The sequence below is a fragment of the Anopheles arabiensis genome, chromosome 2 (genome assembly GCF_016920715.1).
Source record: "Anopheles arabiensis isolate DONGOLA chromosome 2, AaraD3, whole genome shotgun sequence".
Taxonomy (NCBI): domain Eukaryota; kingdom Metazoa; phylum Arthropoda; class Insecta; order Diptera; family Culicidae; genus Anopheles; species Anopheles arabiensis.
The window spans coordinates 103,950,729-103,965,632 of record NC_053517.1 but is presented as its reverse complement, the minus strand read 5'-3'; the positions used below and the strand labels follow the sequence as shown (position 1 = coordinate 103,965,632).

Here is a 14,904-nt window from a genome sequence, read left to right as displayed (position 1 = left end):
TCTTGCTGTTCTTCCGTTACACTTTGTCGTCGTTTGTTGCGTTGTGTTTCGCCTGTATCTTTGTTGCTGCTGCTCTACTCTGTTGTGTTGCATCCTACAACCGGCAACCAAAAGGATCACCATTAGTGTCCGTGGTGGGGTTATGAGATTGTTTTCATTCTTTTCTGCCTTTTTGTGTTCTCTGCTAGCTAGAGAAAACAAAAAGAATGTTACAGAGCTTTCATCCCATTCCAACCACCCTCCCGCGTCGATCCAAATGCATCCTGAACGTCACGGACGGACAAGCAAAGCGGAGCACTTTGTTGCAACACGTGAGGGATGGCGGTTTTGCGATAGGAATGGAAGGAAAATTAAAATTAATTAAAAAAGTCCACCAGCAGCAGCAGAAAAGTTCTGCTGCGAAAGGGGATGAGCGTGGGCGTTGGGTGTACAGTTCCGAGTGTAATCTTTTTCGCGCTGTTTACAGTGTTACAAACACACACTGAAGCAACATTTGCCCTTCGCCAGGGTTTTGTTGCTTTTAATTTTGCCTTTTCTTTCCGGTGCAATCCATCCTTCAACAAACTACCCCGACCCGGCACCATTTGGCCGTCTACATTTGCACAATCTGTGACGACGCAATGGCGGTAAGACACCCGACAACCGTTCGTTTACGCGTTGCCAAGGATACCTCGTGCTGGAATCCCGTTCTTAACTGCTCGCGGGATTTTTTTTGCGTTTGCTGCTCTTAAATGGTTGTGCTTTCTGCTTTTTCCTACCAAAGCGCCAACGATCATTCGACCATCCTAAGACTACCGCGAACAGCAAGCGCTGATTTTGCTCATTAAAGAGAATCGTTTTATGCCCGCTAGCCGGTGCGTGTGCTACGGCTTTGTTCGTTTAGGTCAGTTTAGGCCGGTGGCGGTTTTAAAAAATATGGTCCTCTTTACTCAAGACACACAATCTAAATTCATTACAAAGGTTCCGCTTGGGTTAGGGGGTTGCTTTGGGTGCGTGCTCTCGCATGCGCCCGCAAATGGGCGATGTTTGCAGATCGTACAAAGCACGATTAAGGAATTGAAAGGGGGAATTTAGGTATGGGGGACGAGTTTTTTTTGTAGTCATTTGTTTATACCACGCAACGAGGTTTTATTTTTTTTGCTTGAGACCAAATCCCTTCCCATTATCCACGCGGTTGTTAATCTGTTGGTTAATGAAGTTTTCAGAATTTGTTGTGTATTTCGCTTTCGCTCCTATGTGCCACTGTTTGCGCTCTTCCTTCCAGCTTGTTTGCCTTGTTTGCCGTCTACATGACGCGAAAAAAGCCCATCCTTTTGTTTCCCTCCATGTATACACTTCCCTTTTTTGGAAAATTTTTAAATCAGTTCAGGCTTCATAGTACCGGGCTGGAAAGACGAAGCGAAAGAGTATGATGAGGAAGAACAAAATTAAAAAAACACAACTGCAAAAAGGTAAGCTCCAGCCGCAGGCTAATGGTTAAGAAATGTTTCTTAATCTGTTGCCCAAAGTCCCACAGGCTGGTGTGCCTACGTTATGAAGGCAAGGTGTGGTGGCCCTTGCCTTTTTTAATGAGATAGGCATGGGTGAGATATTAAAGATAGAAGGGCAGAATGTGCGCAAAAAACAGGCCCCTTAAAGCAGGCACACGCTGCATACAAAAAATGCCCTGATGAAACAGGATTTATCAACTAAAGCACCCGCTAAGACGGTCTTCATTGCTTGCCTCAGTCCCGACCGACAGCTGCAGACGACAGACCAGCCCGGCCTCGGGGAGGTTTTTTGCAAGAATGTGCGTAATGATGATACCGTTGCAGGCATTGGCGCAGGTAATGACGGCAGCAGCGTAGGTACACCCCCGGTAAGGACCAAACGGTTGGCCAGCACGGTGCGGGAAGTAGGTGGCCGTTAGCCGGTAGCCATTAGGGAAAGTCGTTAATTATAGCACACCCACAAACCCCGGCCATGGCATGGCTGAATGATGAAATTCGTCCGACTTTTGTCCGAAGAAAGATGTCGAGCTAATGCTAGTTTCTTAAGCCCGGGGATTTAGTTCGCTGGTGCTAGACGACTATTGGATGGGGAAGTTTTTGCAACAGTGGTAGTCGTTGGTGGACTTTTGAGCCCGCTTTTGGCAGTGAATTAAGTGTGGAAAGTTTTCATCTCGCTCGGCCGTCTGCACTTGCTTTACTTAATTATGAGTGTAGCTGATGAGTGTCCCCACCACACTGGGGCAAGTGAGCGAAGGAATGGAACGATGGGCAAAGATTAATCCCTTTCCCAAACATGTTCCCATTAACGCGCTGGCGCTGGCCTTCTGTCAGGTGGGGATTTGGTGTCACCAACGCGAGTATCGCGCGACCATTAAAAGCCTGAGCCTGATTAAACCAAAACTTTAGCTCCAGTTTTATCGTACCGGCATGCTGGTTCCTGGGACGCGCCGGAAGGGCGAGGGACACACCGCGCGTGTGAATCGTTCATTTTGTGCAAATATTTATCTCACCACGTGTGGGTGTGTGTCGGGGTTTCCGCGTAAAGTGTGTCCTCCGTTGTCACTAATTGAGCTTTGATCTTTGTTGCGTTTCGGGCAAATCCCGGCCACGTCCACCATTATTGGGACCCTCGGGGTGCTTTACTTTCTGTGTTCGCACCCGAGAATGGTGCTCCATACATTACCCCCCATGTGGACGACAGCCCATTGCTGTAACTCAAAACAAAACCGACACGCGGGGCCAACACCGCACGAGCGTGCAAACATTATTTCAGTTTACCGTCGACGGTACGGTTTGCGGTTTTGCGAGCGCGAAAATGCGCGCGCTCTGACCGTGCAAACATAGATAATTAGCGGACAAAACACGGCGGCGGCGGTACATAAACACGCGGGTCAGCTTATCTGGAAGCGCTGTGTCAGGTGAAAGGTTTGACACTTTCACAAATTGTCGAACGCTGGTAGGTGGTTCAGTGTGGCCGTCCGCGGAAATCCACACCATTTCTGGGAGGCTGGAGAAATGTCTGGTCAGGCGTTATTATTTACGCCTGTCGTTAGTGAGGATGGTTCTAATATGTTAAATATGTGTAAAAATATTGCAAATGCTGTGGGGTTGAAACTTACAGTTGGAATGAAATTATTTTATGAACATATAGTAACAATCTTCATCTACTCGGAGAAACGTCCTACGCGGACATGCCGACCTATACAGGCTTACGAGACTTACTTCATTACCACGCAGCTGATCTTAATAATAAATCCTTGCATCGGGTAGACGGTCTATTTCAGGCTTGAACCCATGACGGGCATGTTATTGAATCTTTCGTGCATACGACTATACCACGGGACCATCCCCTCATAGTAACAATTACCTTGAACTAAATTCGATGCAAGGACATTTTATGTTTACACTTTGTTATCACTAGCTAAGCTTCTTTTATGTTTTAACTCTTAACTATAAATCTGTGCATGCGAAATAAAAACTAAAGATTGTATTTAGTAGATTTTCAATAAGACTTTTAATTTACAATTAAAAAATTAAGTAAAAAATATAACAAGAATGCGTCTACATTTGACAGAATCATTAACCTTGAAGGACTTAAATAAAATAATAATCTAACTATTATTTAATGGTGTTTAAAGACACTTTGTACACAGAACTTGTAGAATTTCAAGTGATTTCAAACTGAACGCAAAGTGATTTTGTCGTAGCAATCAATAATGCTGACAAAATATCACAAAAGAATTCAGCTCGTCTTTAGGCAGCTCATCGTACCGCCGATAACTATCGTGATGGGCAGCATAACGATGAATATTATGTTTATTGTACCGTTCAAATTACTAGCACCATCGTCAGTGAGCGCTCATCATGCCGGAATGTCAGTTTCTTGTAGAAAATGACACCGCACTTCCTTAGAATAGATGTCAGGCGAAAACGATTCCTTCCAGGGTGTAATACCAAACCGTGCTGTGCTATTTGTCGTCGCGTTCTTGCCCGTAGGAACGCAAAGTTATGCCAACGGAGCAGTGGTGTGCCCGTCCCCCGCGGGCATGTTTACCGAATGGAGGGGAAAACTTTTTAGCCCACCCAGCCCAAAGTTCCACTGTCCGCATTTCCGATAAATGAGCGCCGCGACGCGCTTTCGGCAAAGTAACTACCAAGCGCCCCAATGCTGATGAAACTTTGCCAACTGACACTGCAAACGTCGCTAGCGGGCAATTCGGGAGCGACTAGAAGACCTGGCTGGTCGGTTGCCATTGCCGAAGGGACGCAGCATGAGTATGAGCGTCAAAACGTCGAACGCGCTGCTGTGCAGAGGGTGCCACCGATCCGTGTCACACTGTCACAAATCGAGTGAACTTTCCTCTTCCGGCCAATCCCAAAGTCGGTGGCCAAGGTGGGGGAAGAATGAGGAGCGTGGGTTTGCGCTTGAGTTTGACTAAATGATGCTGCGAAAAGTGTGTTCGGCTCACTTTTGCGTCGCTTCGAAAGTCGTTATCGTTGGGCGAGGTCTTTTCCCTTTTTTCTGTGTGTGTGTGTGCTTTATTTCTATCCCGTTTTACTTCGACACTTCTTGGCGGCAGTGTTTTTGTAGCATCAGTTACGCAGCCAGCGATCGAAGCGATCGCAAATCTGTTTGTTTTAAAATCTCCAACCCACGGCGGGGCGCAAAGTTAGCGCCCCGGTGGACGGTGTGGGAGATATAATTTCCCAACCCAGACCCGAATCTCGCCAATGACCGGACGAGGCTGACGAGTGAGTGGGTTGTGCTGCGGCTGGAAAAGCTGGAAGTAATCAGCATCCTGCCCGTAAGCTGTCCGGTGCAGCTGATAAAATTAAAACTAAATTAAAAATCGATTAACGCCGCTATTAATGGGAGCAGCTCGGGCCGAACCAGCCCAGCCCGGTACGTTTTATGCAGCCGCTTTCCGAAACCCCTTCGGCGGATCGGAACAAAGTTTTCCCGTTGAACGCGTGCGGTGTTTTGCTTGCTGTAAAATTAAAAGCACGAGTAGAACTTTTCCCATTGCGTTCTTTGGCGCGTTCACTTCTTTTTTGTTCGTTTTTGCTTTGTAAGATAATTGCGCTCCAGCAAACAGCCGAACAGTTGGCTGTCCCAGTTTGTGTGCGATAAGAGATAATGCGAATCGTTTTGGCAAACACGTTAAGAAGGGTGGTTAAAAATTTATTGCGAAACAATGGATCGGATGCTTAAGATGGGAAAGATAAATTAGACGACTCACTTTCAGAAGTTGAATCATCAGAATTAATGGAATCGATGGGTTCTCTTAGTGGATTGAAAAATACTTTAAATTAATGCAGGTTGGCTCCTCGTCGCTCTGAAGCACTCGCCTAGAATGAACGCAACCTACTCACTGCTAATAGGCAGCATACAATTGAATTTCTAATTCAACTAACCTACCCATCGCTCAACAAAACGTGCAGCTATGATGGGCTGCCTACGCCACCGTACGAACAAGCGTTTCACTATTCAATTGCTCATGCAACATCACGAACGCTAGCGGACGGACATCATTCATACTATCTCCTACTACTACCGAGAGCGTCGTCCAAGCGAGCAACCCGTTCCGGGGCAATCATCATAATCATCAATCAGCCCGATGGGATGCAATCCAGTGCCATCGTAGCCGAGACAAGCGTACCATGATCGGAATTGCCAACGAAGACAGATACAAACCGCAAGCCGTAAGCCGGCCGAGATTCGTGCGCCATTCGATGTACTATTTATTCGATGCGGTTATTGCACGTACGGGGTCATTCCGGGTCATAAGAAGCTTCCCGATGTCCATCCGATGGGTTATTTTGTTGTTGCCCCTCTTCGTGCTGATGCTACTGCAAAAAGCAAAAAATGCTCACGACCGAATAAAACAAAAGCAAACACTGATGCCGAAATTGATTTACGAGCCAATTGGAGCGATCACAATTCGGCAATCCGTTTATCCGCTCGGCGATAGATTGCATCGATTCTATTCATTCTTGCAAAGTGGTGCAATCCCTTTGTGGTGTTTTATTTTGAGAGAAACTAATCAGATTGTACGAAGGATGGTTAGGGATTAGGAGAAAATTTCCAATAAGATATAAATAGCCTTAAAATATGCAATCCGCAAGACAGATGCCCTTCAAAGATTGCATCTCAAGGCAGTGCCACCTATGTAGTTCATCAGAATATTTCAATATTTTAAACGATCACTAAACAAACAAAATAAACAAAAATGCCAATTTAATAAGTGAAGTCCTTATCAATGTCATTAAAACTACAAAATTCTAGTGATTCTCTCTTTTTCTGCGTTCAATGTTTTGAGTTCGCATGAATCAATTTCGCAATTGCTTGCTGTCCAAGTTCATTTCCCGAAGCTTCACCACCATCAATGTTGTAATCCCAGCTTCCTCAGACATAATGGCGCTGTAATAACAATTTATTTTTCCCTCCTTTCCAACGCCTCTCCTCTCGCTCGCGTCTTGCAATGGTACAAGGTTCGCGCGACAGTTTCAATCTATGTTCCATTATTTGCAGTCTCCAGACGAATGAATAATTGAATCTGTGCGCTTCGGTGTTTGCTGCGGTGCCGCACCAAAGCGCTTGCCGACGCTCTAACTTTGTCATTTGCCACACCCCACCCTCCTTTGCACCTGCCAAACCCAACCGCCGCTAGTGGTGGTTGTGGGTAAGCGTCCGGGATGAGAAATATTGGTTGGCTCGTTGGGAATTTGGCCAGAGATTTACATCTTACATGCATTAACAATTCAACCGCTTGTCACAAGTGTGGCAAAACTGTGTAAGCCGGCCCGTCTCTTGCCCATGCCAGGTCAAAGCGGTAGAAGAAGGGCAGTCTGATACCGAAAGCTTACTGAAAGCTCCACGCTGTTTTTGTGTGTAAGTATGTGTGTGTGTTAGTGAAGGAAGGTATTTTTGTTGATGTTGAGTAGGACATCTGCTTCTTCAAATCAATATCTCGAAACCGCTTGCCGGTAAAATCGCATTAGTTTCGAAAGCCCCGGTAGGTTGCCCCGAACCCCATCCGCCCCTTGGACAGCACTGGTTAAAGGATGGATGTCACCGGCACCAATGTCTGGCGGGCCGCTCTATAATTCATCATCCCCATGTCGAACGAAACGACCAATCTTTCGAATCCATTAGTCATACCGGCCGCTTTTCTCGGATGAGAAGCACTTTACAGAACTCGTCTCGTTCGAATGACTTATCCCCCCCTTTTTTACTTTGACCATGATGTGCTTGTTGTTTTTGTTTGTCTCTTTGGGACTGGGAAGCAATTTCGGAAAGCTCTTTCCGAAAAATCGTCCATTGCCACGCACCTGGCTTTTAACCTGGCTGTGGTTTTATGACGATTTTATGACAATCAATATCCAATTCCTCGAGATTGTGGTTCATTTATGTGGCTAACAGAGTCAAAGCCGCTCCAAGATGGTTGACTCGCTGGCTACCTGGCTGTCTGATTTGATAGGTTTCTGGGCTCTCGGTTTGATCCAATCAAAGCGTTCACTCATCACACAAAGAGGAAAGGCAGGTTAGGTCGATTTCGATGGTGAAAGTGTTACGGTGTCGCTTTATGTCAGGACCGGACACAAACTGCTGTCCCGTGTCCCCATGTACGAAAGTGGCCGAAAGCGTCCAATTTGGTGTATTAAGTTTTATGGCTTCATAATTGAATTTTTGATACCGCAGAATGGTTTTTCTTGTTTCATTCCCAACACACAACGAAAAAAACCCCTTACTAAATCAAATCACTCAACGTTCTGCTTTCTCTCCCTCTCTTGCGCACATGCACGCAGGTATATATCGTAGGACACATACCACCAGGCTCGGACGAGCGCCACATTGGCCACACGGTACCGTTCGGGCATTCCAGCTTCACCGAGAAGAACAACGTGCGCTATCTGCGGCTGGTGAAGCGATACTCATCGATCATCCAGGGACAGTTCTTCGGCCATCTACATTCGGATTCGTTCCGAGTGGTTTACAATGAAGTTGGTAAGTGGAGCTTATGGAGCTTTGCCTTCGAAAAGCAACAAACTCAGCCTTTCCGGGGTATTGTTGTTCCACTCGGTATTGACTTTTGTTTCTCTTCTGTTCCTCTTTTATCAGGAAAACCTGTCTCCTGGATGATGATTGCGCCATCGATAAGCCCACGGAGAAGCAGCGAGTCCAACAATCCCGCCATGCGGCTGTACAAATTCGACACCGATACAGGGCAGGTAAGGCAGCGCACCCGAGCGACAACTTCCACAAACAGACACAATCTAAACATAAACATTCTTCGTTCCACAACAAACGTCGTTTCTTACCCTCGCCCTCTCCGACAGGTCTTAGACTACACGCAGTACTATCTAGATTTAGAGCAAGCGAACAAGCTGGAGGAAGCCGTCTGGCAGCCTGAGTACAACCTTACCACCTACTACTACGGTCTCAGCGAGGTGTCCTCGCTGGCCCTGCACAATCTGGCCGATCACTTCAACAACGCGGACGACGCGCAATTCATGAAGTAAGTCTGTAGCTTCCTCTATATATACACAGGAATGTTTGGAATGGTTTTCCCGCTCCCGTTTATCCTGGCTTATATTTGCAAAAAGATTTCCCGTTTCTATAAACAACCCGGTACGCTTTATTAAGGATTTCCGACCGAAGATATGGGACACAAAGTTTCGTGTAATCTTGTGCCCGTCCTCGCAGCCAACTCCTCCAAACACACGTGCTCCAGCTAAGGCACGAGCCGGGCACAATTTTATTTCCTGTTTTACCCCCACCACCAACAACGATGTCATAAAACAATGTCAGATTCGACAAATTTTTCCCTCGCCAGGACCGCCGTCCTCGCATCTCGCAGCACGCAGCCATCCGTGAGAGCTTTGCACTATTTTTAGTTAATCCCATTTACGATTCCAATATTTTATCCGAGTGGAAACGGTTGGAATCCGTTCGGCGTATTGGTGAACAACAGGGGGACAGGGGACAGATGACTTTCGCAAACAGAGCACGCCGCCGGAGAAGCTTCTCACGAGGCGATGGTTGGTGTGTTTGCTGTATTTATGTTTTTGTTGCGCCCTGCTTGGAAAGGTAAATCCTTTCCCCTTCCGTTTGCTACCTTTTCTGCTACTTCATTGCTGCAGATAGGGCAGCAATGGCTTATCGGCGCGAACGATCGTACCTCAGCGCGGGCGTTCGCGACCACCATTTACGCCTCTGCTCTGATGAGACTTTGGTGTAGGTGTGTGTGTGTATGGTTTTCATATTTGTTTGTTTGTGACCTTAGCTTTCAGCCAGTCACAGAGGCTAAATGTTGGATCGTGGGTTTAACCCGGTTGCCGGTTGCCACCTTGGAGCTTACGGTCGTTGCTTAGCGCCCGCCCGGTGTAACTTTCGCTCGGCCATTGAACTGTGGCGCTAGCGGAAGCCATTGCGTAGGAAGCATCCCTCAACGCATACAATACAACAAAGCCTGATGTGGTGAATAAGTTTCGAGCGGATCGAGCGAGCATGGGAATGGGAAGTTTCGTTCGATCGATTCTTCAACCCCCGAATTCCCGAATGAGCCTTTGAGCCTCAAAAAAAACGCAATGACTGGAAGAGTTCTCGCAAAAGGAAATCCTCTTCGGCATTCCATTATCCGCTCCATGAGACCGCAAGGGTGTGTGTGCGCAAGTGTTTGCGTTGGTTGGTGGCCACACTATCGATATTCCATTTACTGTGAGGAAGGGAGCATCTTCCTGCGACCAGCATAGATTTCCCGTTCTTGACAAAAAAGAAGAGCTTGAGATATGTTTACTTCTTATTGAAGGTTCTGTTCCCTTGCCGATCCTTTCGGTAACTGCCTGCGTGCAAGTGTGTGGTCGCATAAAGGAGCAATTTTGGGATTTGCTATGGCTTATTCAGATTCAAATCTCTTCCAGTTTTTTTTCCTTCCCTTTTTTCGCGTGTGTGTGTGTGTGTGTGCCTGTCAATCCCGAAACCCAATTCCGATTCCTAACGAACGTATCATGAGGATAGCAATGGAATAGGTGCATGAAGCCAGCAGAGTGTGGGTAAAGTAATCTAGCATTTTATTTGTATCATTCATCCGCACGCTCCGGTATCCAGTGGGTTGCTTTTCCTCATCGTTGTCATCACCGTTGTCCACGGAAACGGCGAGGACCTTCAGGAACCCTTTCACAACTGCCACCAAGACGGTATCGAGCCAGCTCGAGCCAGCTTCTTGGAATATATCTAGAAATCGATGGGCGTTGCCTATCCGGGGAACCCGGTGTCCGGACCGGCGTGTCCCATCATTGCTTATCTCGCACAGTGATTGAAGTTCGAATATCCTCACACACACACACACACACCCTTGCCGGACCGGCATATTTCATGCCCACCAAACTCACGATAGCGTTATCCATCCCACCGAGCACGAACATGTCATTGCCGGTGTTAGTTTCAAGGCCTCAACCTTCCTCGTTGCCTTGTTGCCTCGATCCCCGCGCAAACCACAACCACTTGAGGGGATGGAAAAGTTTTGGCCAGTCGCCCTACGCAACAAAGTCTGCTGCCGGGCGCTTTTTCTCGGTAGACAGAAAAGTGTCGACCGGAATGGGTGGAATGAGGTTGCTCGGTTGCCATCTCACCCACTGTCCCACGGAATTTGCACCCTACACGCGCGCGTGTAGCTGACAAGCCTTTACCGTTTCGGAAAGGATCGCATGTTCGCAGATGAAAGAAGGAGAGAAGAGTGAAGAGACAGATGAAGAGAAAGAAAACGAAAAGGAGTTAACAATAATCTGTCTTGTGTGAAATCAGAAAAGTTTTGTGTGCGTTCTTTTTTTTCGCTCAAAAGCTCTGTCCATGAGTTGGGTTGTCATTTGCAGCGAGTCGTTAGGCGTTCGTTTGTCGTTCGTGGGTCGTGGAAGAGTTGCTCGTCTTGGCAATAGAATTTAATATCTTCTGTCAGCTCAGCTCACACACTCTCGTCCGCTCTGCTGTCCTCGGTAGGCAAAGGTTATTTAGTACAGACCACACAGAGCACCACTTTTCACACACTCAGACGGTATGGATTGTTTATTGCTGGTGCTTTGGTATCACGCTAGTGACGGGAGCTTTTAGCAGGATATTTTCTAATGGACTTCAAAGTATGCTTCCGGCTTTGCGGGATATTATTACCAGTTGGACGATTTTTTTAAAGGGTTACTTAGTAACAAACAGTGGCTTGACATGTATCGACTTTTTTGCTTCAATCACCATTTAACCTTTTCCCTTTTTTGGTTTTTTGGACTCCTTTTTCAATGAATAGACCTTTGGAAACTTCATCTTGAAATTGGTTTCAAATTTATTTAAATCTCATAAATAGATGTCTTTTCTTTAACCAGCCGTGTTAACGATTTTCCCTTCCAACTCTACCTTTCCCAGGTACTACAGGGCGAACTCGGTGCGCCACGCGACCAGCAGCTGCGAGGGAGTCTGCCTGCTCAACCACTACTGTGCCATTACCAGGCTGGACTATCGCGAGTTTCGCAGCTGCCTGGAGACGGCGGCCAAAGCGCTGGCCTCGAAAAATGCCAGCCCCGCGGGACTGCTCGGTCCGAGCTTTGCCCTCAACCGGTTGCTCATCGCCACCGTGCCAGCCGCTCTGCTGCTGCTGTGTATGTTCGCTTCCAGCACCATCAGCTCGCTGGAAGTGGTCCGGATTGCTTTCGCAGGCCCGTGCATTGGTTTGCTTCGCTCGGTCGCTTTTATTGTTTCGTGTTGGCGCTTCGCTGCGGGCTGCTGGATGATGGCGATTGGTCACGTCACGCTGCTGCTGGCCTGCATCGGGGCCATCCGTGACGCTGCGTTCGTACCGCTAGTAAGTGCATTCTCCTGTACTTTTCTCTGTTTGTCTCAACGATGGCCGGCAAAGGTGGGGTCCGCTGGGATGATGCGCCAACTGAGAGCTTCTACGGTCAATGGGATGAATGAGAAAGACATGTGCATAGCATTCAGTTTGAAGTAGACAATTTTTCATAACAGCGTCTGTTAACATGTTCGTTGAATGCGTTGAATTCTGCAAAATAATTAAGTTTGTCATTTTGGTAGTAGATTCATTATCCTCTGTTTGATATTCAATATAACGACTCAATATGCTATCAATACGGTGTGTTTATTTGTATGTTTGAAGCTTTTTTTAAACCACAATTAAATTTCCTTATCATCCATACTAAGTTATTAAACTAAAAGTGGCAAGGAGGTTAACAGATGTGTGTTACATTATTGCAAACAGTGGAACTCTAGTAAAAAGTAAACAAATGAATGTGATACATAATAAAACAAACAACAACAAAAGAAAAGAAAGATAATGCATCGTAAACCCACAAAACAGCCAAAAGCAGGATCATCCATTGTTGGCTTCAAGGTAAGTTGATTGACAAATTCTATAGCAAAATCAAGCTTAGCTAAAGTTTTATTGCGATTTAAGTCGTCGCTCAATGCTCACCTTTCGCCGGTGGGACAGGTTACTTGCATTCGCGGAAAATAAAACCCCCAAACGAAGCGATAGAACGAACAGCACTCTCGTTCCCCAAAAGCTTCTCGTAAAGCAAATCTTTATTACTTTCTTCCTCGCCGTGTACATACACCCAGAGACTAAAGGAAAGGTAGGGCATCGTTTTATGTTTTAAAATCCTCCCCCGATTATGCACCCAATAATGAATGTTACGCTCTATTACCTACACATTAAAAGGAAGGAAGAAACAAAACAACTACAGGTTTATCAGGGGATGCAAGTTGTAAAAACGCAAAGGAATCAACATTCGATTCTGTTTCCGTTCTATCGTTGATTGTTTCGAAATGGTGTGCTAATGCCCAGCAAACGTGACAGAGAATTCACTCATTGGTAGGTTAATTCAACTCCGACAAAGGGATTACTTTGCACGGAAGGGAAAGGCGTTAGCTCTACTTCCTACTCAACTATGGCCATTAGTAGCAAAACACTATGTCTCAGTGAAACACACATACACACACAAAAACAGAACGATATACGCCCGTCAAGCGACGCATACATAGGTAAAAGCCAAATTTTTCTAGAGCTTTGTGACCCCCCTCTCAATGTGGAATAATGAGGGATGGGGTTAGACGAGGGGAAGGCAAAGCAAAACCATCGCGCGTTTTACATCGCATTCGTTTTACCCATTTGCATCACAACTTAAATGTAAAGAGAGAAACAAACAAAGCAAAAAAAAACACTCAAACTCACACTCAAACGCGCTCCACAGGACTCCTGCTCATTGTCGCTGGTGCTGGTGGTGGGGCGTGAAACCAGCAAACGGGACGGATCTAATAAATATTTTAAAACACACATCCAAACTTAGTCACTAGTTAAAACCCCAGCGAAGAAAAAAAAACATTATCGTACTGCAGAGAAAATGAGTGAACATTTGGAAAGCGAAAAAAATATAAAAAAAAAAAACAATAACGCAAAAGAATAAAGTGAAAACCAAAAAAAAAACTAACCAGGACGTGAGCAGGGAATGTTACAGTATATATAAAGAGAGAAACAGAGAGAGAGAGAAACAGAGAAAGAGGGAGAGAGCAGAGAAAAGGTGTAACAAATGAAAAGTAACACAAATGTTAAAGAACACAAACAAACACGTTTGAGTGGAAAACCAGCAAACGTGAGCAGAAAATGGTAAAGCAAAAATAATAACACCCTCTCTCTCATACACATCCACACACATACACGAAAGAACGATATACAAACATTACGGCGCATGATTCAATGAAATTGGTCAATGGAAAAGCTACACAAGCAGCAAGATAAATAAGATCTAAAACGATAAATGATAACAGCAGCAAGGAAAACAACAAGAAAGAAAAACTGAATAAAGTGTACATGTTTTTAAATAAAAAAAAAAGAAGCTGACAAATAAACAGATTGTTTTGTCAAAACGAAACGGTTTCATGCCTTTTACTTTCAGTTATATTCATGGTTTCGGGCGAAAGAACACAATGCACAATGGTTGGGGATTCTTTTAGCATCGTTAAATATTGCTTAATTTTACTAGAACTTTTATATACAATGAATTTTTTATCCTTTAGAAAATTATCAGTAATATTTTCACTCATCGTCATCGGCTGATCATTACCAACAAGACATTCATTAGTCTAACTATCGAATGGTTCTTATTAAATAATGGGAATTTTTTGCCTATTCAGAGTGTTTCTAATAGGTATATGATGTTCATTGTATCACCTCAGCATATACAAAGTGGGAGCACAAACTTTCAACACATCCATTGCATGCTTAATTGGCTCCACAACGTACATAGAATACCGAAAAGATTCTTAAGGCACATTGGCTGGTAGTTAATTATAAAAAAACTATCCGTCCTAGGATATGTTCCGTCCTTTGTTAACAATTTTTTTTATCAAGCTCTTCCGTAGAGGATCATCCCACAGCTACATAACTTTTATCATCTCCTATCGATGTAGAGCTTCGTATCGAATGGATGTAAAAGTCCATTTTCGCCAGTAACAGAGCATGAGCTACTAATTAATTTTAATCGTTGTTCTTTTCATCCTTCTTTTAGGATTTAATTTTTTGCTTCAACTTTTCCCCCCCGTTGGGTGTTTGACGATTGACTTAAAGTTACTTTGTTCGGCAAGCAAATGTCTTAAATAAACCTTTCCCATAAGCTGAGCTTCCGGCAAGATGACTGAAGATTCTTTTGTCAGCGTTGTCGGATACTTCATTTACACAGCGCGAACCTTTGTCCCGAAGTAATTTCCTTATTAAAACATTCACTCTTCCCTGTCGTTGTGTCCCTGTGCTGTGCACCAGCACAACCACCACGTAAGTGCACCAACGTTCCGTTCAATCTACAATCCGCTAAAATAATAGCGACAGTGTTGAAGGTGTTAAAAGTGCTCCCCCGC

The 14,904-nt window shown here is 45.3% G+C and overlaps 1 protein-coding gene across 3 annotated transcripts in view; it reads left to right on the top strand.

The window, feature by feature from the left end:
• LOC120895276 (acid sphingomyelinase-like phosphodiesterase 3a) overlaps window positions 1-13,508 on the top strand; it is a 79,586-nt gene extending 66,078 nt beyond the window's left edge. For all 3 annotated transcript variants that reach the window (XM_040298456.1, XM_040298458.1, XM_040298457.1), the window contains exons 7-10: window positions 7,800-7,998; window positions 8,113-8,222; window positions 8,331-8,509; window positions 11,404-13,508. In XM_040298456.1, coding sequence (XP_040154390.1) covers window positions 7,800-7,998; window positions 8,113-8,222; window positions 8,331-8,509; window positions 11,404-11,986 — 1,071 coding nt within the window. In that variant the 3' untranslated portion in view covers window positions 11,987-13,508. The remainder of the gene's footprint in view (window positions 1-7,799; window positions 7,999-8,112; window positions 8,223-8,330; window positions 8,510-11,403) is intronic.
• Window positions 13,509-14,904: the final 1,396 nt, after the last annotated feature.